This window comes from Miniopterus schreibersii (genome assembly GCF_964146895.1).
Source record: "Miniopterus schreibersii genome assembly, chromosome: 11".
Lineage (NCBI taxonomy): Eukaryota > Metazoa > Chordata > Mammalia > Chiroptera > Miniopteridae > Miniopterus > Miniopterus schreibersii.
Window position 1 is genome coordinate 3,161,533 of NC_138111.1, and position 23,575 is coordinate 3,185,107.

General features: G+C 59.0%; 1 protein-coding gene across 2 annotated transcripts in view; it reads right to left on the minus strand.

The window, feature by feature from the left end:
- Positions 1–9,163: 9,163 nt before the first annotated feature.
- Positions 9,164–23,575, minus strand: part of MED27 (mediator complex subunit 27) — a 145,196-nt gene continuing 130,784 nt past the window's right edge. Inside the window, exons 7-8 of one of the 2 annotated variants that reach the window (XR_013999790.1) lie at positions 10,283–11,719; positions 9,164–9,624 (exon numbers count right to left, since the gene is read on the minus strand). Coding sequence is in view for 1 of the 2 variants with exons in the window: in XM_081150633.1 (XP_081006759.1) it covers positions 9,490–9,624; positions 11,642–11,719 (213 nt within the window). In the remaining variant the exon portion in view is untranslated. The remainder of the gene's footprint in view (positions 9,625–10,282; positions 11,720–23,575) is intronic. The other variant, XM_081150633.1, reaches the window with a different exon arrangement.

The following is a 23,575-nucleotide window of genomic DNA, read 5'->3' on the forward strand; positions in this document are numbered from 1 at the left end:
CAGAAACCGAAATCGAGTGGGCCTCGGCGGCGGCTGGCGGCACGGGGGTGCTAATGATCCCGGGGAAGGCGGCCAACAAGACAGGGAGGTGAGCTCGCAGCATCGCCTGGGCCTCGGGTGCAGCCACGACAAACGCCACATTCAGGAACAAAAAAATGGCAATTAACTGGAGCTCTCAATTAGCTCCTCGGAGAGGTGTGAGCGAGAGACAGGAAAGCAAGCTCATATTGCGCGTTGTTTTAAAATCCCAACTTCCATCGGATATTCTTGTGTCAATTAGGGGTCAAATTCAGCTAATTTACAGAAAATTTAGAATGGCAGTGGCTTAAACAAGATAGTTCTCTCCCACAGAAAAGAAGACCGCGAATGGACGTCAAAATCGCCAGAGAGCCGGGCTCCCTCTCTGCTGCTGCTCTGCCCGACTCCGCGTGCGGCTTCTACCTCATGGTCCAATCTGGCTGCCTGAAGCCGGCCGTCACACCCCCAGGCCGGCCCGCAGGAAGGAGGAAGGGGCAGGAAGGGCCCCCCTCCTCTCGCCACCCCGAGGACGCTCCTAGCAGCTGTGCACAACCTGTCCCATCCCGGCGGCCGCCCCCGGTCAAGGACCCGGGAGATGGTCTGTCCCCGGCTCACGCGGGAGCTCCCTTGGGAAGGAAGAGTGGAAGCGCGGCCCCTGGAAAGGCAGACAGCAGGCCTGCCAGGTCCCGAAGGCAAAATACATTCAAACGACCTCTCGGCCCTAAACCAGACACTGACCTTGAGGGCGGCACCGGGGAGGGGAGACTGGCGGCCGTTCAAGTGGGTGGAGTGAGCCATGTAAACTGTGACGTTAAATCACACGCTACTCGTGCTGCGCCGTGTGAACGTGGTGAACGTCACCGGACAGGAAGCAGAAACTTACCGTGACCACATCCAAGTCACCAGCGCTCCACTGGCTGCCGGCGTTCCGGTCACACTGTGCAAACGGTCGTGCAAGTCCCGTGGTCTGGACCCCGAGCTCCTAATACACACCTACTGTGTGCTTAAAACCCACGGGGTGGCAGACAGTCAGACACCGAGAGAACAGTCCCGATGCAGGAAGGGCCAGCCCCAGGGTGCATTCGTTAGGACGGGTTAGCACGAAACGTGCCTCAGGCAGGCAGGGCTTCCTCCTTGTGGGGCCGGCCGGGCGGCGGGCGGGGGCTGCCCCGGGCTGTGGAGCCACCGGACACTGAGCCGTCTCTATCCCGTTCCGGGGAGTGGCCTCCATCCCCAAGGCCACTTCAGGGTCTGAGAGCGGCATGAGGAGGACAGAGGGACCGCCCTCCCCCCCCATCCCGTTCTCGTTTTAAAACAAGTTCACGCACTCTGGACGCTCCTCTCTCCGGAGGGGGGCTGCGGAGGCCCTGGCGAGGGCGTGAAGGGGGTGGGAGTCACTGGAAGGAGGGGAGGGGACCCTGGCTCTGTGGTGCCCCCGCCTGTGATGAGGTGGAACCAGGGAACCGCCCGGCGGATGGAGCCCCCGGCTCAGGGTGGGGGAAGCTGCCTCGCTTCTCACCGGCCGAAAGAAAACGGTTCCGTTTTAAGAGGAAATTTAAAGAAAATCTAAAGGACCCGTAATGCGCTGGGCCTGAAAATAAAGCTGTTTCTCGTCCCAGCCTCTCCAGATGGCAAAAACCCCTCAAATTAAAATATGGCCTCTGGGCAAAGATTAAACCCGGGACAGGGACGGGAAGGTCCTTTGTCACAGAGCCATCTGAAGCAGCACCTGACCGTGCAGCCGGCGGTTTCCCGCCGTTCAGTCCAACCCACCCTTCGGCGCCCGACCTACAAGGGCAGCCGGGCCCCCGGCTCTCTCCTCCCGCCCGCTGGGGCTAAGCTCGGGCCACGGGCGTCTCAGGAAAAGGGGCTCCCCTTCCCGCCCCGCCCAGGCCACCGGGGGTGAGCTGGGTTCCCGCAGAGGGAGGCCCCTCCAGCCCCTGCTCCAGCAGCATCTCCACTCCCTCTGCTCAAGCTCAGGGGCACCGGCGTCGATGTTCTGAGAAAGGAGCGGTGGGCAGGGCCGCCCGGGCCCTGGCGGCCTCAGCCCTTCCCGCACACCGAGAGGGCGCCCCCGCCCCCAGCAACGGCCTGGCCCGCGTCCCTCGCTCCGGGCTGAAGACAAGGTCAACAGGGCCACGCGCCGGCCCACCCGGGGCTGCCCCTGGCGGGGACTCTGCCCCGCAGGGACCCGGCTCCTCTCGCGAGCGTGTCTCGCGGCCCTCCCGCGGCTCGGAGCCCCAAGTTCCTGAGAAAGTTTTAGATCCGCCTGCCCGCTTCCTAATTAGATTCCTACCCTTTTCTGCTGGGAAGTTTTCTTGAACTTGGCTGGTTTGCAAACTAATGGAAAGAAACAGGAAAGAGAGCAAATTAACTGTGGCCTTTGGACGGTTATTAATTTGACCAACTACCCTTTGGAAACGAAAGGCCAGCGCCTGTTAGCTTTAGGGGCGTCGAGCACAGAGTCAAATACCAAAAGGCCAGGACGGAAAGGGGAGCGCGTTCTAATCACAGAGACGCCGCCGGGATCGGGAAACGGGGCGGCGGTGGGGCGCTCCCTCCGGGCACCTCCGCTCGGGAAACGGCGTCTCCACCCCTGTGCTTAAGGGACGGTCTTGAGGCGACGTCCCCAAGGGCGGCCCTCCCACGGGACTGCCGACCACGTTCCCACTCAGTTCTCGGCATCTTCTCCTCAGAGCGAGAAAGGGGAGTGGGCGGGTGTCACGAAGGCCGCGTGGATCGTGAAATGGGCCCACGCTCTGGCCACTGCCTCCGGGCCCCTGTGCGCGTGTACCTGCAAGGGAGCCGCTGACAAGGTCATCGCACTGTCTGGTCCTCTTACTTTATGCGTCGACTGTATGCCTGGCGCTAGTGCCTGCACATAGTAGGTGCACAGTAAGCGCTTTGGTGGGGTCTCTCACAGGACTTCCACACCGGATGCCCAGGCAGGGGCTCCACGCCGAGAGGCCTCGAGTGACTGGCCCGCAGTCACCTCCGTGGGAGCAGAGCAGAGACCTGGGCCCGGCTTTCTTATTCCAGCCACCACTGGGCAAATGTTCATTGAGCACCTACTGTGTGCAAGGGGCAGAGCAATGCCCAAGGCAGACACAGTCCCTGCCCTCATGGAGCTGGCCCTCTTGTGGGCGGACAGGCGATGACAAGTAAACAAATGACTAGTGCCGGGTGCAGTGGGTGCTCTGAAGGGCAGCAAGGCGGCCGGCAGGGACGGGGGCGTGCACCCGTCCACAGTGAGTGGTCAGGGAGGCCTCACAGGTTACTCTTCCTGCAGCAAAAACAGAACAAGGCTGAGTGGACATCTGCTGTCCTCTTATGACCTGAGTGGAAGGTGACTCGGACCCAAGCTAAAGCAGCAGCAGAACCAGGGGCCTCCTCCACTTACCAAGTACTGACTATTTGTGGCATTGTTTCCAGGGTATTTTTATGATGTTTGGGGCAAATGACATACTAGAGGCTATTTTTAAAACCCCTAAATCCCAGGGATTTGACACGTCTAAGTTGAGTTCTCACACAGCCCCACTGCAGGCGGCTCAGGAGCCGCTCTCCTCCGGGCGGTGACTCAGGGATTCAGCATCCTGCCCGCCGGCTCCACCGCCCTGTGGTTTCCGACGGTGCCTCAGGGGAGGGAGAGAGCACACGGGGAGCGAGGGTCTTCCCTTAGCCGCCTCCGGCGCACGTCCCACGGCCCCCCGTATACGCAAGGGACCCAGGAGCCTGGCTTTCCGAGGAGGGCTGTCTGGGCAGAGGGCTGCAGCCGGGGCGGGGTGGGGGGCGCGGAGGCGGCGGGAGGGAGAACAGTCGGGCACGTGACTGCTCCTCTAAACCCCAACGGCGACGCTCGACGCCAGAAGAACAGTTGGTAAGTGAAAAAAACTGATACACTGGACCTCAGGGAAACAGGGTGTCTGCTGAGGAAGAGCCCACGGGGGGAAGAAAGACAAGCTACCGTGGGGCGGAAACGTGCCAGCCCCACGCCCGACAAAGGACCCGGATGCAGGATGCACGAAGGGCTCTCAGGGCTCGGCGTTGGCGAGAAACAGCCCAGTTAGGAAACGGGCGAAAGGCGCGCACAGGCGTCTCGCCAGCACGCGGGAGGCCGGCCACATGCTCAGCCCTCGGACAGCCGGAGGGAAACCAGGCGAGGAACCACCCCGCCGCCGTCAGAGCGCTGGAGCAAGGAGGGAAACGCCCGTGCCCGCGGGGACCCTGCCGGCGGCGGGAAACCAGGCGAGGAACCACCCCGCCGCCGTCAGCGCTGGAGCAAGGAGGGAAACGCCCGTGCCCGTGGGGACCCTGCCCGCGGCGCAGAGCAACGGGCTGGGCGGTTCCTTTCGGAGCGAACCCCGGGCTTCCTCGGGACCCAGCACGTGAGCCCAGGGCGCGCGTATCCCACAGAGATGGAAACGGCCCCTCGCGCGACCCGAACACGAGCGCTCAGGACGGCTTTGCTGTGCCCTCTGCAAACTCGGAAGGAGCCCGGGACTCCGTCCACCTTGCGGACCCTGCCCCCGGTCACCGGGTGGGGCAGCAGGGGGAAGGGACAGGGCCCCGTGTGACCGCAGGGGGCAGAGCCGTCTTCTGTGCCCCGCGAGGCCTGCATTTCGGGGCCCCTGTGTCAGAGGTGCGTCTGCTCAGTGAGAAGCAGCAGGTTCCCAAATGGCGCACAGTAGGATTTCTATTTTTTTTTTTTTTTTTTTTACAAGAAAAGTACTCACACAAACACGTCCATAGGAAGGTCTGGAAAAAGAGGCACCAATGAGCCCTGGTAACTCTCTCTTGCTAGCCAGGATTACGGATATTATCTGCCTTTCTTTGCTTACCCACATTATCTAATTTCCTATAAAAGGAACATATGGGCTCCTTTTGTAATTAGAAAGCAAGCGTATGACTGAGACAGAGCCAAGAGTGAGTGACGCCCCCAGTGACAATCCGCTCGGCAGGGTGGGGCCGAAGGCTGCAGGGTCCCAGGCTGGCTCCCGCGCTCCCGGCGCTGACTGCCTTCGTCCGCCCCACCCCTCCTGCCCCAGGGACGCCTCACTGCGGGGTCCCTAAGGACCCAGGGGAAGCACGCACGGGGCAGACGGGGAACCACAGGGCGCCGTCCCCGAGGACGGCCCATCTCCTGGAATTTCAGGCTCAATTAGCTCAGACGGGCTGCAGGGCCCTCGAGCAGCTCGCGGTCTTAAGGCTGCCAGGCGGGCGCCTCACCCGGGATGCCCGTGAACTTGCCGGTGTATCTGTTCAGGTGCTAATAATAGGAAGCAGCCAACCTGCAATTTAAAATTCAACTTGGAAGTAATTTTTCTGAGGTTCCTTCCCACTAATTTAAGGAGCCGGGGTGGGAATGCGAACGGGGAAGGATGGCAGAGGCTGGCGGGGGAAACCTGCCCGTCCTAGAAAGCGGAGCCTCATTATTCCCGGAGCAGGCGACTGAGGGCTGGCGGCGGGCGGGCGGGCTCCTGTCACTCCTGTCACGGCCGCAGCCTTGAGGGAGCGGCCGGAGGGAGCGCCCACCCTTTCCTGTCCCACCCGCGCGGTGAAGGCTCGCGGACTAGAGGGGATGCAGAAGTGGGGGCGCAGACGGGCAGGCGGGTCCGACACTTCCCATCCCGTAGGCCTGGAAGCTCGGCGATGCCCCCCTTCCCTTACGCCCGGAGGCTGCAGATCTCGTGAGGATCCTGGTGGCTGAAGCTGCCGTCCCTTTAAGGGTGACCTTCAAAGGCTCTCGATTTAGCGCCGGGCCCACACCCTGACACCCTGCGTGCGGCGCGACTTCGCGCGTTCGCGCGGAAAGATCACCATCTCGTGCCCGCAGCTCTCCGTCAGCGGCGTGAAGCGTGGAGCCGCCATCGACAGCAAAAGGCCAGCTCCCAATATAGTCCAGGAAAAAATCTGGACAAACGCAGAAGGCTGCTCATCTGCTCTGCCCGCTCCGGGCGTTGCGCTCGCTGCTGACTCACCGCCACCCGGCCCGCCGAGCTCGGGCGAGAGGCAGGTGCGGGGTGCGACCTCCAGCTGGGCCGAGGGCACCACTCGGGCAGCGCCGGACGCCACACACCTGGCGGGCGGCCCCGTCCCTCTGCTCTGCGACCGGGCAGTGGGGCTCGGCCCTCGGCTTCCTGCTGTGCGACCCCCGCTGGGCCCTCCGCGCGCAGCAGGGAAAACGCCCGCCCGCCTGGACGGCCGGCTGAACACCTGCCGGAGTCGGCGCCCAGCTGGCGGGGTGGCAACGAAGCCACGTGAAATACCGAGTGGGTCCGGCCTCGAGACCGCCCGGGGCAGTCTGTACAGCGTTTGGATGGCCCAGGCGTCCACGGCCGCGCTCCCCTCCGAGAGGCGCCACAGGCCGACTCCGGGACCCGCGACCGCCCACGGCCCAGGCCTCCTGCTGCCCCACCCGTCTCGGAACTGCCCCCGAGGCACCCGTGCGGGCTCTGCTTTGCCAACGCAGGTCAGTCCTTCGTCTCTACTTCAGCGCTGAACACAAGCCAGTCTCTCGTGTGCGCCTTTTCCGGCACCCGGCGCCCAGCACCCGGCACTCGGAGACTGGGCAGCAAGCCCATCGCCCCTCCACCGACCTCCGTGCGCCCTCCCAGCTTTCTCCTCGCAGGACCGGGGAATGGGGCCGTCAGACATGGGAAGGCCTTAAAGTTGACTGGCCCAACCCTTGTGTCTTTCCCCCTTTTTATTAGGGAAGTTAAAAAAGTTAAGAAAAAAATCAGAAAAATAGGATCCCCCCCGCTGCCATCCAGGGCCCAGCCCTAGTTATCAGCTCTGGCCAATCCTGTTTCCTCGGCATCATGGCCATCAGCCTGGCACCTCACGGGAGAGGGACGGGTTATAAAGAGGGGAGGGACTTATCTGACCCCTACAACCCGCACAGGAGGCCAGCGTGCAGGCCCTGGCCTGACCCCCCATTAGTGGGCCACGGCCATGGCCACTGGCCTGCCCCCTTCATACTTTTGCTAGAGCCACACTCTACGTGTGCTATTATTTATTTAACATTTTTCTTTGATGGTCACCTTTTTGCCTGCATACATTTGTTTAAAGTGAAAACTTTGTATTGCTCCCATAAACGGGAAATAGGCATCATTTGCCACAAATACAAGGCATCACTAAAGATGACCGAAGAAAAAAAGCCGCTAAATTCTAAGTAGAAACTATTGGCCGCCCGCAGTGCTGAGCTCTACTGAGAATGGAGCCTGGCGCGAGTCAGAGACACGGCCGGTACCGATGGGCCCGCTCAGATTTGTGACAACCAGGAGGATTCAAACAGTTAAAATCCAGCCAGCTCTCGCCCGACGTGACTCATCTCTCATCTGAGGGCTGGTTTTTCACGTGTGAACACCTCTGATGTGAGCTGTAGCCAGCTGGCAGTCACGACCTACTTGTCACCCGCACATCACTTCATAAGAGCTGTGGGCGCCTGGAGCCCTGCACCGGGTCAGTCCACTTGCCATTTAAATGTCTTCAAAGATGTGCAGCAATGAGACAAAACATTACTGCGGCGGCCCCTGCTCCATCCGTGGGCAACACGCTCGCAGACCCCGATGGATGCCTGAGGCTGTGGGCAACACCGATCCGACGTACACTACTTTCTCCTGCACACACACACCTGCGATGAAGTTTAATTTATATATTAGGCACGGTCAGAGATTAACAGTAACGTAAATTAGAAAATCGTAACAATATACCAATGGAAATTATGTGAATGGCATTAAGTAAAACGAGAGTGACTTAAACACAAGCCCTGTGACAGCAACAGTCGCTGCTGGAACCCTGTAAAGGGACGGCCTGTCACGTGACAGACTCTAAGACCGGAGGCGGGAGAAACTGCCACCCCCCCCGGAAGATGAGAGGAATTCTGGAGCAAGGCATGGCTGGTGTGGCCAACTCATGTCACACAGGATCACCAGGAAGGCCGTGCCATAGTTTAACTGGCAGCGTGTTTTTCTTTCTTAGAGGTTCATAAAATAATGGTGCATCTTACAAGCAAAGGCACCTCGAGTGTGATGAACCGCGGTGCTCGATCTGAAATCTCTGCTGCACGGAAACACTCCTGCACCGCCCCTCGCCGCCTCACTGTGCCCCCAGGCCGGGCACTGAACGCAGGGCCACCTCCTCCAGAGCCCGATCAGTCACCTGGGGGGGCTCGTGAACAACCAGGCTGCTGGACCCCACCCCAGGGCACCTGACTCAGTCAGTCTGGGGCCTGAAAATTTGTTCCTGCAAAGCTCCATCGATGCGAATGCTGCTGGGCCACCTGGCCCTGCCCTGTCGTTTCCATCATTAAAGTCCCCTGCATCCTCTGCTCCTTTCGGCTGGGTGGGGGTGAGTGGGGAGTGTCTGGGTGGTGCTAGACCCAGGTGGGAGCCACCCGTCCTTGGGGACATCTCGGAAGGCGGCGTCTCTCTGGCATCGTTTGCTGCTAGGAGAACGTGATTTGTAGCATAGGCTGGGCTGGGAAAGCTCTGGGAGGCCCCCCACCCTTCTCAAGAACTTCATAAGCTAAGGCGACAGCTTTAAATGCTGGGGATCAAGGCCCTGAGTGAATCCAGCAGACTTGGCGGGAAGCTGTTCATAGTAATATTGAGGTAAAAACTCAGGACAAACAAGCCAGGCACACCAGCCACGTCTGCTCACGGGTCCCAGCTGGTGCCTCGGGCAGGTCCCTCTCCCTTGGGGGGGCGGGGAGGGTGGTGCGTGCTTCTGGTTTAGTAAAAAGCAGCATCCGTGCACTTTTTTCTCAAAAAGGACAATATATTTTTTGAGTTGCCAGAATCTTTGAAATGGAAGATTTGCCAACATTGCCCTTTCTCCTGAGAGCAAAAAAGCAGAAAAACCTGTCCTCAGACACAGACATCACTAAGTGTTCTCTCCAAAGGCCAGGTCTGCTCGGTCTCTGACCGCAGGCGGGCTTTCAGAAACGGGAGTGGCCCGGCCGCCGTGGCTCAGTGGCACCGGGTCACAGTTCGATTCCTGGTCAGGGCACATGCCTGGGTTTCGGTCTCGGTCCCCGGTGGGGGTGTGGGGGCGGGTGGATTGTTTCTCTCTCATCGACGTTTCTCTTTCTCCCCCTTCCTTTCTCTAAAATCAAGGAAGAAAAAAAAGCAAGAAACGGAGCCTTACCCTGGGTACAGGTTTATTGCTTATAAAAATAAGTTACAAACAGAACAGCACACCCAGCGCGACAATGTGTGTGAACACGGGGCTCATCCGGACCATGGGCTCACGGGAGTGACTGGGAACACGATCCAGGAGGATGGAGCGCCAGCATCGCCCACGCCACGCGCTGACGCTCCTCACACTGGGCGCTAAGGCCTCTGCCCCCCGCACGCCCGCGAGTGTCCCATCAGACGGAATCTGTCCTTCCAGAGGCTCAGGCCTCGCGAGCGGCATGCGTCTTACGGGGGGCGGGCTGTGCGGACCTGGGGGCGGCCCGGCAGGGCGGGGTCACTGCCGGCAGGTGTCGTGGAAGGCCTCGAGGGTCCGGAAGTCCCTCCAGGTGGGGGGCAGGCCGTCCTGCAGGAACTTCCCGCAGCGCTGGCAGGGGGCCTGGAACAGCTTGATGTAGCTCCGCAGCCAGGTCTGGAAAGAGAGCGGGGACAGGAGTGAAGACACGGGACCCGGCGCCGCCAGCGGCATCCTTCCTGCCAACCTAACGGCCGCGAGGACAGAGGCCTTAGGGTGGCTGCGCGGAACCCACAAGGTCACGGGCTGCTACTGCAGTTCTGCCCCCACCCGCCCCGGCCCCGAGGGAGCGTTTGAAACAGAGATTCCCCTCGGGCAGGACGCGCTGGGAGGCGGGCCGCGACCTGGCCGTGAGCTCGCTGCGCCCGGCGGCCGTCGGGACAGGGGATCGATCCTTCCCGGTTCACCACCCACGAGCCACGGCCGTGCAGAGGGAGACCTCGCATCGCTGTCGACTTGATTTCTCCACCGGGGCCGACCTGCCTCCTGCCTAATCGGATTCCAGGGTCATCCCTCACCGTCACAGTGAGGCCTGGGGTGGGGGTGGGGACAGCCCAGTGCCACCAAGTAACATAATAAGCGGCAAAGACACACCCGAGCGGTTCAGGGTGCAGAGTCCTCGCGGGCGCCATGAATAAGGATGAGGCGCACGTAATTCAATTCTCCCGCCGCTCAAGGAGACTCACCCCCCCCCCACACACACACACGCGCACACACACACTCACACACTCACACCGACAGGTAAGCAAGTTCGCGCTGTGACGGGCTCACGAACCTCGTCATTTAACGTCGCCTGGAATTACGTCCGTGGGGGAAGGCTGGTGTCTGAGGAGTCGCAGGTCTGTGGCTACACATTCCCCTCTGCATCACAGCCGCCTTCACAGGGCAGCCTGTGCCCCGGACACCGCCCCCTTCCGGCGTCTGTGTTGGAGATTTTTTAAAAAATTCAGTCTCCATAGAGACTCAAAAATTGCCAGTGCCGACTACATTTCAAGTCGTCATGGCGGGGTACCGGGAATTTCAATGAGCAACAATTGAGTCTGGGACAAACCCCGCGCACAGCCGCGGTGGAGGTTTCGGGTCATTGAGTTAAACTATTTATCCTTTGGTGCTGATCAGGTTCAAATGGTCCCCAAATTCCCAAGTAAGTCACACTAGGTTAAAAGCCAGCCTCTGTCTACCCAAACACAAAGCCGCTGGGGACGGCCGGCTGACTTGCTCCCTGGGCACGCGAAGGAGCCGCCGGGCGGACGGCTGGCTGAGCACCTGGGCTGGCGTAAGCTCCCGGCACCAGGAGCCAGGTTTGTGTCTTCCAAGAAATGAACTGCAGGCTCCCTAAGAAGCTTACCTGTTGTGGCAAACATGATGGGATAAAGGGCTCGAGCAATACCCCGCCCAGCCGCCACCGCTGGGGCCCGCTGACAGGCATGTGCTCCGGCGGGCGCTCTGCCTGGCAGCCCCGCTGGCAGGAACCGGAGGCGCGGCCAGGACCTGCGGAGCCAGTTGCTGGTCCCGCCTCGGCCAGCGGGCGGTCACGCGATGAATTTGGGCAGCAGAGGGCTGCTGAACTGGCTCTGGAGGTCGGGGGAGCAGTCCTGACTCGTAGCGTTTGCCACTTTCCATGGTATAAGTGTCTAAGTCTGACTCCAACCTACCAATGGCTGAACAATCAGCTCGCAAAACTGGGGTTTACAGGAGCCGGCAGGAGCGGATCCAGCACTCCACGGGGTGGCTGTTTGGGGTCATTTCTCATCCTGAGCCCCAACTCCTTTAACCGAAGGATGATATGTCCTGGGAGACACGTGAGGTTATCTCAGTTACTGTGGCCTGCTCAGCGCCCAGCACAGGGCCTGGCTAAGACCAGGAGCTCACCAAACACCTACTGACTGTTGGAAACCGCTGGGCGATCACTTCCGAAACCTCCAATTGTTCCACAATGATAGAAGAACACCTTAACTAAGCGGAAAAGGCTTCTCCTAAATCCCTCCCAGCTTAGAGGGAGCATCATTTCGATGCTGGTCCACCTGTGCTGTGAGGCGCGTGCAGTGAGGAAGGACAACCCCTGCCCCTGCGAGCCTCACTCGAGGGAGGGGAGTCGAGGTTTACGCGCGTCTCAGCTCTGACACCCGCTTACCATGAAGGACCTGACCACGACATCCGGCATCTGGGGCAGCTGGTAGTGGAGCAGGGCAGTGGTGGCATGGTCCGTCACCTGGAACCAAGGACAACGACCGAGTCAGAGGCCACGCCAAATCCAGAGAAAATAAGACACCTGCGTTCCTTTTAGATCACAACCAAGTCTGCGTTTGAGCCCCCCGGAGGGAGGGACATCTGAAATAAGATCTGAAGTATGAAAACCAGTCTGCAGAGTTGGGGCACGGAGGGGAGGGGGGCGGGAGGCAGAGAGGAAGAAGGTGTCCAGGCCCGAAGGCCAGCGAAGTGTGGAACATTCCAGCAACCTGAGAGGAGGGGTGTGGCCGGGGCCAGTGGGAGGTGGAGGGGCCGAGGAGGGGCTATGAGCGGTCACTGCATGCCCGGCTGCATGAGTGCGTAGGAGCTCTCGAGCGGCCCCACTTCCCTGCACACTGGACCAGGACCCCAGGGAAGTGACCGTTCTTGCCGCTTCCTCCCATCTCATTCTGTTTCATGATTTGTAGCCACACAGGTTTTAGGATCAGGAATATGGTCTTTCTGAGGATCTTTCCCTGGGGCCTCACTACTGCTATCCTTCTGAGGCCCCTTGCCACTCAAAGTGCAGTCCTCTCGCCACCCTCCAAAGGGCGTGGTCTGTTTCAGCCCCTGGAGGCCACAGCCCCCCGATTCCACGCAGAGGCTCTGTCAGCAGGGTGAAGGGCACAACTGCTTTAAGCCCACTAGAGGCATCGGCGACCAGATGGATCCCACTGGGCATAAGCCCTGGCGCCGTCCGCTGACCCTGATCCAAACAATCTCTCTGGGTCTCGGTGCTTCTGGAAACAAAGGGCTGATCTGAGGTCCCTTGCAGGCCTGAAACTTAATGACTCCACGGATTGCTAATGCCTGCCATCCATCAACAAATTAATAGGCTACATCTAATTTGACGGTGATGCTCGAACACATGGTTTACTTGATTGTCCTCATTAGGGATTCTGGCCCTTACAGATGCTGCGTCTGAAAGTGAAGCGGCACTCTGTGCACAGGAACACACCATGGTCTACCTTGTGCCGACCCCCTTGGCTTCCAGCACCCATCAGCACCGTGTGATGTGCTGGGCCTAAGGGCAGTTAAGCATTAGTCAGGTGGACTCGAAAGGGCCGGTCCAGGCCCCACACACTCTGAGTTGTAAATGACCCAGAAATGAGTCCAGCTGCGGGTCTACCCCCAAGGCCACCGAGGCCATGCCCCTAAGAGTGAGGGCGCAGGCCCCCCAGCTCACAGACCCTCTCTGAGCCCAGTTTCCTGACCTCCAGCCTGCCTCCCGTCTCTCTGCTCTCCCTGGACTTGCCCTCTGCCCCCACTGGCTTTCATGGCCTGCTTGGTGGCCAGTGAGCCCCACTAGATGATCAGCTTTGTGGGGGCAGGGATCACGTCCATCTGGTTCCTGCCATGTCCCCACGGCCTAGAACATCACCTGGCATCTAGCATGTGCTCCATACATATTTGTTGAGTAAAGAAATGAACTTAAAAGTGCCCATTCACCAAAGGCCACATACCAGAAACACCTGCTTGGCTTTCTTGCAAACACAGCAAATGGTTCACGTGTCCAATGTTGCCGAGAAATTCTTACCCAGTCTTTCAGGATAAATGGCGCGTATTTCTTCAAGTGCAAAGACTGTTTTTATTTTAAGCATTTTTGACAGACAGCTTTCTAAAATGAGCAACTTTTTTTTAAACAGTAGCGATGATAACTTGGTAAATTGGCAGGTGGGGAGTGGTGGGGTGAAACTAACCGGGACAAAACAGCCAAGCTAACTCGGCCCCAGTGGTACCTGAGCTGAGAGCTCGGTCCTTCCCTGTCCAGGGGCCTTGCTAAAAACCCCGGGCAAGTGCCATTTCATAAGCTGAGGAGACATTCCTGACAACCACATTTGCCTTACAAAAGAAACCAAGTTTCTGGAGAATTCCTTCTCCTGCACCTACTTTTTTTTTTTTTTAAGGTATCTTTATTGATTTCAGAGAGAGGAAGGGAGAGACAGAAACATCAATGATGAGAGAGTCACTGATTGGCTGCCTCCTGCATGCCCTCGACTGGGGATGGAGCCCAAAACCCGGGCATGTGCCCTGACTGGGAATCGAACCCCGATCGCCTGGATCCCAGGTCCACGCTCAACCGCTGAGCCGCGCCCGGCCGGGCTCCTGCACCTACTTTGTAATGCCCCTAACAAAGCCTCCATCCCCCATCACCACTGTCACAGCAGGGGACCCAGGCTGGCTGGGTTTGTTGGTGCCCTGCTGTCCCCTAGTTCGGGGTGTCCGCCTTCCCCAGCCGTGGAAGGTCCCACCCGGGAGTCCCCTGAGATGAGCCTGGATCCACCCATTTCAGCAGAGTGAACACCAGGCCTGGGGCCTGACTCCCCATCAGACTGGCCCCCAGAGGCCACCTCCAAGGCTGGGATGTTTTGTTTGGCTGCATAGTATCTTTGCTTTTCCTTTGACAATTAAAAAAAAAAAATTGATTTCAGAGAGAGGAAGGGAGAGGGAGAGAAACATCAATGATGAGAGAGAGTCATTGATCGGCTGCCTCCTGCAAGCCTGGACCGCGGATTGAGCTGCAACCCGGGCATGTGCGCTGACCGGGAATCGAACCTCAATCTTCTGGATCATAGGTCGATGCTCAACCACTGAGCCATGCCGGCCAGGCTTCCTTTGGCAATTTTTAACATGAATGACTAGCATTTAAATTCAGGAAACTTTACCTAACTTGCATCTCCAGCTTCAACTGAAGTACCAGGAGATCTGGGGCAGTAACTGTGGGCCTGTCGCATGGGTCACTGTGCGGATGAGTCCCGCCATGTGACCTGCTGGGGCAAGGCCTGGCCCCCGCCTATCCACTTGGCGGCCATCAGAGTGAGTCCAGGAGGAGCAGCCATCGGGATGGGGGGAGGGGCGTGGGAGGCGGAGGGCGGGGCATGCAGCTGTGGTGCAGGGGTCCCCAGGGCTTACACCAGCCTGCTTCACTTGTGCTACCTGCCTGGCCCTGGTCACCTTTGGAATTAGGGCCTCTCCCCAAACGCTGCCAAGAATGTCTGCCCTGAACCCTTCTGCTCTCGGGGGGCCTGGCCTGGCAAACCTGTGCTGTCTCCTGGCTGAGTTTCATGGCTGCCTCCTGCAGACCCGCGGCTCCTCCAGCTGCTCAGTGATGATGCCACCAACCACTCGGGGGTCTAAGCCAGCCACCTGGGCTTGTCCACTGCTCACACTCAAGTCTCTGAGTCCTGGGGTGACAAATCGTTGATCTTCCCATTCCCCAGTCTAAGCTCCGAGTTCCCTCCAGCCCTGCTCAGTGAGGCGCAAGAAGGGCCCTCCTGCAGCCAGGGAAGGCGGAGGGCTCTGCAGGTCCGAGTTCTGCCTCCGCCTCTCCCAGCAATGCCACGCGGGCAGTCATTTAATTTTTCCAGCTGCGGTCTTCGCATCTGGAAATTGGGGATAGTGACAGACAATACCTGTCACGTGGGATAACGGTGAGGTCAAGTAACAGTCGTGCAGCCTGTTGGTAAGCGCTAGTGGTTATTCAGCTGTAACTCTAACCGTGCCACTCACCTCACTGCTGGACACCCTCTGAGTATGTGGGTGCTCCTCTCCTCTCACCCCCCTGCTGAAAATGCTGCCGGGCCCCCTAGTGCTCCCTCCCCCTCAGTTCCCTTTCCCCTTTGGGGGCAGTTCAGATCAGAGAACCTCCCAGAATCCCAAGTCGGCCCTGTCCCTGGCTTAGGTCTTTTCCGTGGAGGCATTCATTCCTCACAACTGAGCTTGTATAATTATTCTTTGCATTTTGGTTAGTGTCAGTTTCCCTGAGTTGACTGTGAACTCTGAGGCCACAGCCCCCCCTACCTCGCCAACCCGGAGGTCCCTGACTCGTGTGCTGGCTGAATGGATGACCCACTCCATCCCTGAGAATCAGGGAGGCTGGCTCATGTGAAGTGTGGGGTAGAGAACTAGGCTTCACGGGGTGGGGGCGGGGGCCAGGAGCCAGGACCCTGGTCCCCCCGGGCCTGTTGGGACTCCTGGGCTTCCCTGTATGAGTTCCCAGGGCTCACTGCCAGGTCCTCCTGCCCTTGCCAGCACCTGGGAACTTCCCAGTCAGGTTTGGTCTGTGTGGCTGGCCCCAGCCGACGCATCGGGAAATGGAGGTAGCTGGTGTCACTTTATTTGGAGCCAGAGAAGGGCGAGTGGGGTTCCCCGGGCCCTCTCTCCTTCCAGGGCGGGAGCTGCGCTCGGGGTGGACTCACAAGACGGTGGTGCCTCTGTTAAGCCAGGCCCCTGAGCGACGGCAAGGAGCCAGCCCTCAGGGTGGTGTGTAGTGAGAGCAAGAGAGAAACTGGCTGTTTGAGTGACAAAATAAGAAGTTCACCAGTCGCAGCAGGTCTCCTCTCCTGTCCGGGCTGCTCTGTCCTCGCGGGACACTGAATCCCACCCTCGAGATGAGCCAGTGTGGGCCAGGTCTACAAGATCAAGCTGTGCCAAGGACATTCCCCTCTGGTAGGGTGCTGCTTGGAATGTGGTTCGTGGACCAGCAGTGCTGGCCTCACTAGCTCCTGGGCCCCACTGAGGACCCTAGAGCCGGAGTTTCTGGGCTGGGCCCAGAATCCATCTCTGCAGCTGTTCTCAGGGATGCTGAAATGCAGGATGCAAATGTTAGCGAGCACACTAGTCCCCTGGGCCCTGATGCCCGCAGATGCTGACTAAGCAGGTCTGGGGTGGAGCTCCTTCCAGACTGGCCGTTTGCTGTAGGCTCCAGGCTGAGGCTGCTGGGGAGGGACCCGGCTTTGAGCAGCGGCTGGCGGAGTGGTCCAGGCACCATGGGAAAGATGCCCCAGAGGGGCAGGCATTTCGTTCTGTGACACAAAATCAAGGAGGAAAAACCTGAAGGACTTGTCTTTTCCAAGAATCAAAGTAAACGCTGGTGCTCAGAGTTCACACGAGCGCTGTGTTATGGGGGTGCTGGTGCTGAGCTAGGGTCTTCCTGGGTCTGAAAAGTGCTGTTTTAGGACTGCAGGGCTATTCACTAACTTACAGCCCCTGCACCCCTGAGAGCCTGTGACGCTCACACCCCTCGCACTTCATCCCCATGGTAACGGAGGTGGGCGCTCTCTTCATCTCCATTTTACAGAAGAGGAAATGGAGACTTACGGCAGGGAGGGCCATGGCTGTCGGAATGGCCTGAGCCTGTGACCTCCCTCCCGAAGACACCCTGGCAGGTGCCCTGGTGCCCAGGATGCCATCTGCCCCCACCCCAGCCTGGTGATGTCCTGGAAAAGCCAGAGGTCTGGTTCAGGTACAAGTTAGGAGATTTGTCACGTGGCTCCTATCCAAGAGCAGAATGAACGGAATTCACTGGGCAGTGTCCTCCTCTGGCTCTGGAGGCTTGGTGGGGCTGTACCCCCCAGCTGTCCTGGCAGGTGGCTCCGAGGCAGGGCCCTGACTCAGTCTCCCCTCACTGGGCCTGTGGTCTGGCCAAGTGCAGGCTCTTTTTCAAAGGTCCAGTGTGAAGTGCTCCCTCAAGTGCCAACGGTAAGGGCTTTTCTCTGGTGTTCACATGTCTATTTAAATGATTTAATTTCTTGAATTTCTAATAGAAGAAAACAAAGCCGATTCACTCCGTTTTCCCTCCCTTCCTCCTGTCCAAACTCCTCCACTGCTGGTTTTCGGGTGGCCAGGACCAGACTCCAAAGCATGGGGCAAGACAGGGCTGCCGAATGCTGGAGACACTCACCTACAACGATCTTCCTTTTTGCCAAAGCATCTCACCTTCAACGGATTTTTGTTTTACACTTTTCAACAACTAAGTTGTGGGTTTTTTTGCTCAGCATCCAAGACATGGGGGAAAAAACAGGCCTGGGGCAACAAAAAACCTCACTATTAACTAACTTAAATCGACTCTGCAGCCCAGCGAGGTCGGCTGGTGCTCGGTGAAGCTAAGGAGATTCCATCTGGAGATAAAAGCCGCCCACCCGCGGGGCGTGGGGCGGGCGGTTGAGGAAGGGCACTAATGCTCCCGAGAACAGAAACGTGCCATTCATCCCACCAGCGAGTGAGGCTCTGGAAAGAGCTGGGAAAAGATCAAAGCAGATGGCGAGTCCAAGGAGAGGAGGGAGGAGAAGACAAAAGTAACAGTTAACCAGCGAGATAGGGACCCAAAAGGAGGGGGGGAGGGGGAAGGAAGGACAGCAACTCAAAAAAGGAGGGGAGAGGGGCCCGGGCTGAGGAAGAGGCCCCACTTATCCAGCAAAGCAAACCGCGCTGCTGCAGCCTGGCCTGGGCTGCGCGGCCTCCGTGTCTCCTCGGCACTGCAGGTGACGTATCCCGAGTGGCGGCATTTCCATCCCCCCCCCCCCCCCCCCCCCCCCGCAGGTGCACTTTGTTCCCGTGACCTCACTCCTGCCCACGGCCAGGGCTCAGGGAGCCCAGCTCAGGGAGGAGGGAGCAACCTTCCAGGAGACCTTGGAACAGCTGCCAGTCAGCACACTGGAGGAGACGCCCGTCAAAACAAGTGGCCCAAAGCTCCTCCACCATATTGTGTGCAAAGAGCTGCTGACGTCTTCATGCCCAGGATCTGAGCGCTGGAGGGTGCTCGGGAGATGACCAGTTATTTCAGCTGCACCCCAGCGGGACTGCCTGCAGTAACAGTGGCACCTGCCCGGGCAAGGCTGGTCTACACCACACAGCCTGGGCTCTGGAGCCAGACTGCACAGGCTGGGCTCTGGTCTGTCCTTAACGCTGGTGACCTCAGACAGGGATTAAATGTGTTGTGAGGGGAAAGCACGTGGACAGTGTCTGACAAACAGCAAGCACCACCTGGTGGGAGCGGTCCCACAACAGCCTTGTGACTGAGGGTGACGAGAGTTTCCATTTCCAAGTCTTCTCTGCCAGGCTCGTCTCTAACCTGCACTGCGGACGTGTGAGCGGCCAGGGGGTCAGCAGGTCTGAGGACCAGGGAGGAAGCGTCACTGTCCAGGGGGACGCGGGATTCCTTAGACAAAATCGAAACTCCTCTGCTAGATGAGGGAGCCATGAGTACGGGCTCCAAGGGCTTGCCCACAGGAGCCTGGCTGTGCTGCCTGGGTGAGACGGGGCAGGGCTGTCTGGGCTGGAACCGGAGAGGTGAAGATGGACCTGCTGCGCCATCTGCCTTCAAGTCCCTGGTCACAGTTCTGAGACCAAGCTCTGTGGGAAAAGGGTGAGGCCTCCCTCCTCTATAAAGTACCGAATGCAGCCTGTGGCACATACCAGGCACTCCATAAAGGAGTTTTTCTGGGGGAGGGGTTGCATACTGACCCTCTTTAAAGTCCCAGCCAAGCTGGCACGACACTCCAAAGGGAAGCCCCTCACCTCCCTGACCCCGGGTCCAGACTGGTTGAGGATGCCCACCAGGACAAACAAGAACCCTGCAGCCACCTGCAGGGCCCTCGGAAACATCCCGAGAAGTCTGTCCCCACAGAGGCCGGTCTTGGCATCAGAGAGGGAGCGAGCGAGTGAACATGTGGATGAAGCAGCAGCGACAACCCGCCCAGAGCATCGCCCACCGCTGGACAACCCTCACGGGCACAGCTGGCTCTGCCTCTGCTGCCCCAAGAACAATGACTGTGGACCGAGAGCCAGGCACCCCAGGCCGCGGAGCATGTGCCAGTCGCTGGCACTGTCCCCCGGCCCCACCTGCCTACCTGGGCTGCCCCCGCCCCCCTTTCTCTGGCCTCCCTGCCAAGGTTTAACGCCGGGAGTAGCCGCACACTGCCTCTCGCACTTCCTAAGCCACTGGATGGAAACGCACTGTTTTGAACCGAGGAGGTTCAAGATCAAAACAGCTGCTGCCCCGCAGAGCTTAAATGTCAGGAAAGCGCAAGCACGCGGAACCTTTCCCGGCTCTTTGTCACTCTGCCCTTTCAGACGGTACCCCTCCTAAGCTCCATTCTCTGAATCTGCTCCGCCGGAGGCTTGCTGGCTGTGAAAAGCTTCCTCGCCCTGGGACGAAGTACAAAGGCCTCTGGGACACCACAGTAAATGACCGGAGCCTGTCGGCAGCCATGGGCCACAGCGAGCTGCCCCCCGCCCGCCCCACGCCCGGGGATGGGGCTAATGAGGAGCGGGGAAAGGGCCTGCTGACCGAGCCCTGCAGCAGACAAAGGCAGGCCGCACCTAGCTGCACGGGGTGGGGCTGGTGACAGGACTGGTGAGAGGGGAGCTGGACAGGTGCTTTCAGCTCCGATGTGGTTTTCCAGAACTGACAAGGCGAGCGCGAGCTGGGTTTGGCCGTGTGAGGCGGTCCTCCCTCCCACCCCTGCTTTGTCACACAGAGGGGAAGGACCTGGGAGGCTTCCTGCCTCCCCAGCAGGCCTCTCTCTGCAGCGGCCACCGCTGCTACTTGTGGACAGGAAAACACACGTGACACACAGTAACTGCAACCACATAATGATGCCAAAGAAAGGAAGTCCTGGGCTTGGACGCAGAGCAATGCAGGCAGTAGGTTCCTGCACCCATCCTGGGGGTCCGAGGGGCAGCCCAGCAGGCCCATCTCGGGGATGGGTGCAGTTGCAGCATCTACTGCCATGGTCGGGACACTTGGCAACTCTTTTCTGTCTGAGAAACTCCATCTGTTTGTGACCAAGGAGCCTCCTGGGCCATGTCACTGCGCTCTCCAGGGGCCTTGCTCCTGCTGCCTGCCTGTAGCGGACCCGCCTCCCTCCCCCAACCTGCCTGGTCTACCTGGATGGGCGGACCCGGCAGAGGACGGTCAGGAGGCCACGGGCTCTCCAACAGTGTCCTCTGGAAATGCCACAGGCGACATCAATCGGGACTCTGAAGTGTAAGCAGGTGGACAAGGGGAACACAGGGTTCTGAGGAAAAGCTGATATGGAAGCGCGGCGTTTAGGAACGTTGCCACCTAATCTTCTCCTTGGCATTTTGAGTTTGAAGTGCCTACATGTCACCCCATGAACTGCACCAGGCCTTCAGAATTGGCAGTGACAGAGTGGTCCCCACTTTGCTTTTAACACGGGCGGCTGTGGAGCAGGGAGGCCTGCCCTCAGGCCCAGCCCGGCCGGGGCGACGCTGACGTTAGCACAGCCCAGCCGCCCATCCCTCCCGACCCCACGGCACAGTTGTCATCCTCTCCGCAAGCACAGCCACACCAAAGAGACTTTAAAAAGCAAAACCCCAAACCTTCTCCATGTGACGATACTTAGGTGAAGGCTCTGTTGATAAAGGATTAAGCTTAATTCTGCGCTACATTATTTTCCAATTCATTCCTTAATTTGACAGCATGTAGAGGACGTTTTAGCAGGATGAGGGAGGGCTCCCTAACCCACTAATTCCTCCCTGCCTCTGAGGAAGGAAAAGGACTTCCCGTTACCCGCCTTCAGGGTGAATCAGACAGTGTCGCCTGTCCCTGGGTTTTGCTTCCTGAATCTAGTACCAGCCATTATCAGAGGTCAAGTCTTTCAGGTGAAACAGGTGACAGCAGAGACGATAAAAGAACCTCAGAAAGGGTTCTGTGCAAATACAGACAGAACCCCATCCCTACATGTGCACCTGTGTTCACTGCTGGACGCGGCACACAGATGACAAGGGAGCCCTGGCCAGTGCTCGGGAACCTCCCCAGCCAGCCTAGTATCAGGTTTTAAACACCGCTTCAGTGTGGGCTTGCGGGCTAGACAGATACAGTGTCATTTTCAGGGGAGGTGGAATAAAAATATAGCCCTGTCTCTCCAAGTCTCTGCTCCACACATTTTACAGCTTCCTGAAGGGCTCTCTGCTTGCATCAAACCCACTGCTACACACACCAGTAAAAGCCGCACACGCACCGGGAGCGCGGACAACCCCTCCCTCCCAAGGGGTATGCGGGTGCAGCCGCGGTCACCGCCACCCTCCACGCACTGCTCCCTGCGACACCGCGGAGGACAGACACCCCGGGAACCAGCTGGAAAAGAACCACCCAGCTGTCCCCCGGGTCCTCACGATGAGAGCGAGGCTGATGCAGGTAATGACCAGTGTTCTTTCCCCTCAGGATGTTCTCCACCAGCGGCTGGGAAACGGACAAAGGCGGTCAACGCGGACCACGTTAGCGCTTAGGGTCGGGACTCGATGCCCGCAAAGGCCGCAGGGACGGTCCCCTAGGCGAGGATGCCGAGGTTAAACGGCAGATGCCTGCACCGGGGCGCACACACGACCACACCCCTTCCCCTCGGGCTCCAGACCGGGCGGGGGCCACCTGGGCGCAGCTGGGTAGAGCAGTGTTAGAGGAGTCAAGACTATGGTTTCCTCTTTTAAACAAACTTAAACTTGACAGAAAAGTTGCGAAGACGGCCCACAGTTCCTACACCTTCCTCCCCCGTTTCCCCCGTTGCTAACATCTTTCCATTCGTCACAACTAGAAAACCAGTACTGGTTAGTGTGACTAAACTCCAGAGTCTGTCCGGAGCCCCAGTCTTTGCATTAACGTCTGTCTGGTCAGGACCGTCAGGCCGCAGGCTGCTCTGCGCGGTGAGGGGTCACGGCACGCCAGTGCGCGCAGGCCCCTCGCCGCGTGGTGTTGCGCCCGGATCTGCCTGCCGCAGGCTCCCCGTTCACTGTCGGCTGGTCGGGAACGTGAACCTGATGTCTGCTAGACGCCGCCACGGGCCAGTCGACCACGCTCCTCTGACACAAAAGCCTGTGGGTACGGGGTTTATTCTGGGGCGATGGGCATGTTTTGGAACTAGACAGAGGTGGTGGTTCCACAACTCTGAGTAGGAACCGAAAGCCGTGGGTTGCTGCTGACTCTGAAATGGTTAGTGCTCGTGACTTTCACCTCGATGGAAAGAGAGGCCGTGCTCTCCGAGCGAACAGGCCCACCTTGGACACACTGTCACACGGTGGGAATGACATGGGCCAACGTTCAAAGTCAAGTCCTTCCTCCACATCCATCCTTCAGTGGTTTCTCACTGAACTGGGAATAAAATCCGAATTCCGTTCCTGGATCTAGAGGCCTGCCTGCGCCGGCTCTGCCTCTCAGCCCGCTGCGTTCCCTCCGGCCCTCTGCATGCCCCAATCCCACGGGTTCCCTCCGCCCTCAGAACACGGGCCCCAGCACAAGGCTCTGGGCGCTGCTCCCATCGCCTGGGAACCTCTTCTGGTGGCATTTCAAATGGCTGCCACCTCCTCAGGCTCCCTGCCTCAGGTTAGTTTGCCCCGGAGGCCTCCCTCCTGTGCCTACCCCGATGTGGAAGGCCTCCCTGCTGCGTTGATCGCAGTCCCAGTGACAACCGGAGTTCTCTCACTGTGCTTCCTTTCTGTGTGTTTCCCCGTGTTCCTAGCAGCTGGCACAGTGCCTGGCACAAGGCGAAGGGGCCCAATAACTGTTGAGCTCGATGAGGCCGTGAATGAAGCTGCAGCCAACTCTGTGGCTTGCGCAGCTGGATGAGAGCAGAGGACAGAGGGTGAAGGAAGCAGCGGTGCTCCGTGGGGAGCTGGCAGAGGGCCGGGGAGGTGGCGCGACACTCCCAAGCCCAGTGTGCAGCTGGTTCAGGGACGGGCCCCTCCCACCACCAGGAGCTGGAAAACGGATTTTCTCTAGTCACGTTTAATTCTCCCTAACACTTCACAAACAACATTTCACGAGGAAGTCCAATCTCTGAAAAAGGTGTCACAAGAGTGTAAAGGGGATGGGGGTAGGGTCAGGGCGTGGCTGGTCTGCCTCCTGGGCTGTCCCTAAGGCACCTGCATGGACCACAAGGGCTCTGAGTACAAAAACTGTGGGTTGAGCTTGAAACAAGCCAAAAGCCTTATTTTTTAAAAAAGGTATGATTTCTATGTACGAAAGTCGCCTTCTGTAGGTATATATTCCATACAGTTATGTAATCACCACCACAATTAAGAAGCTGGATATTCCCATCGC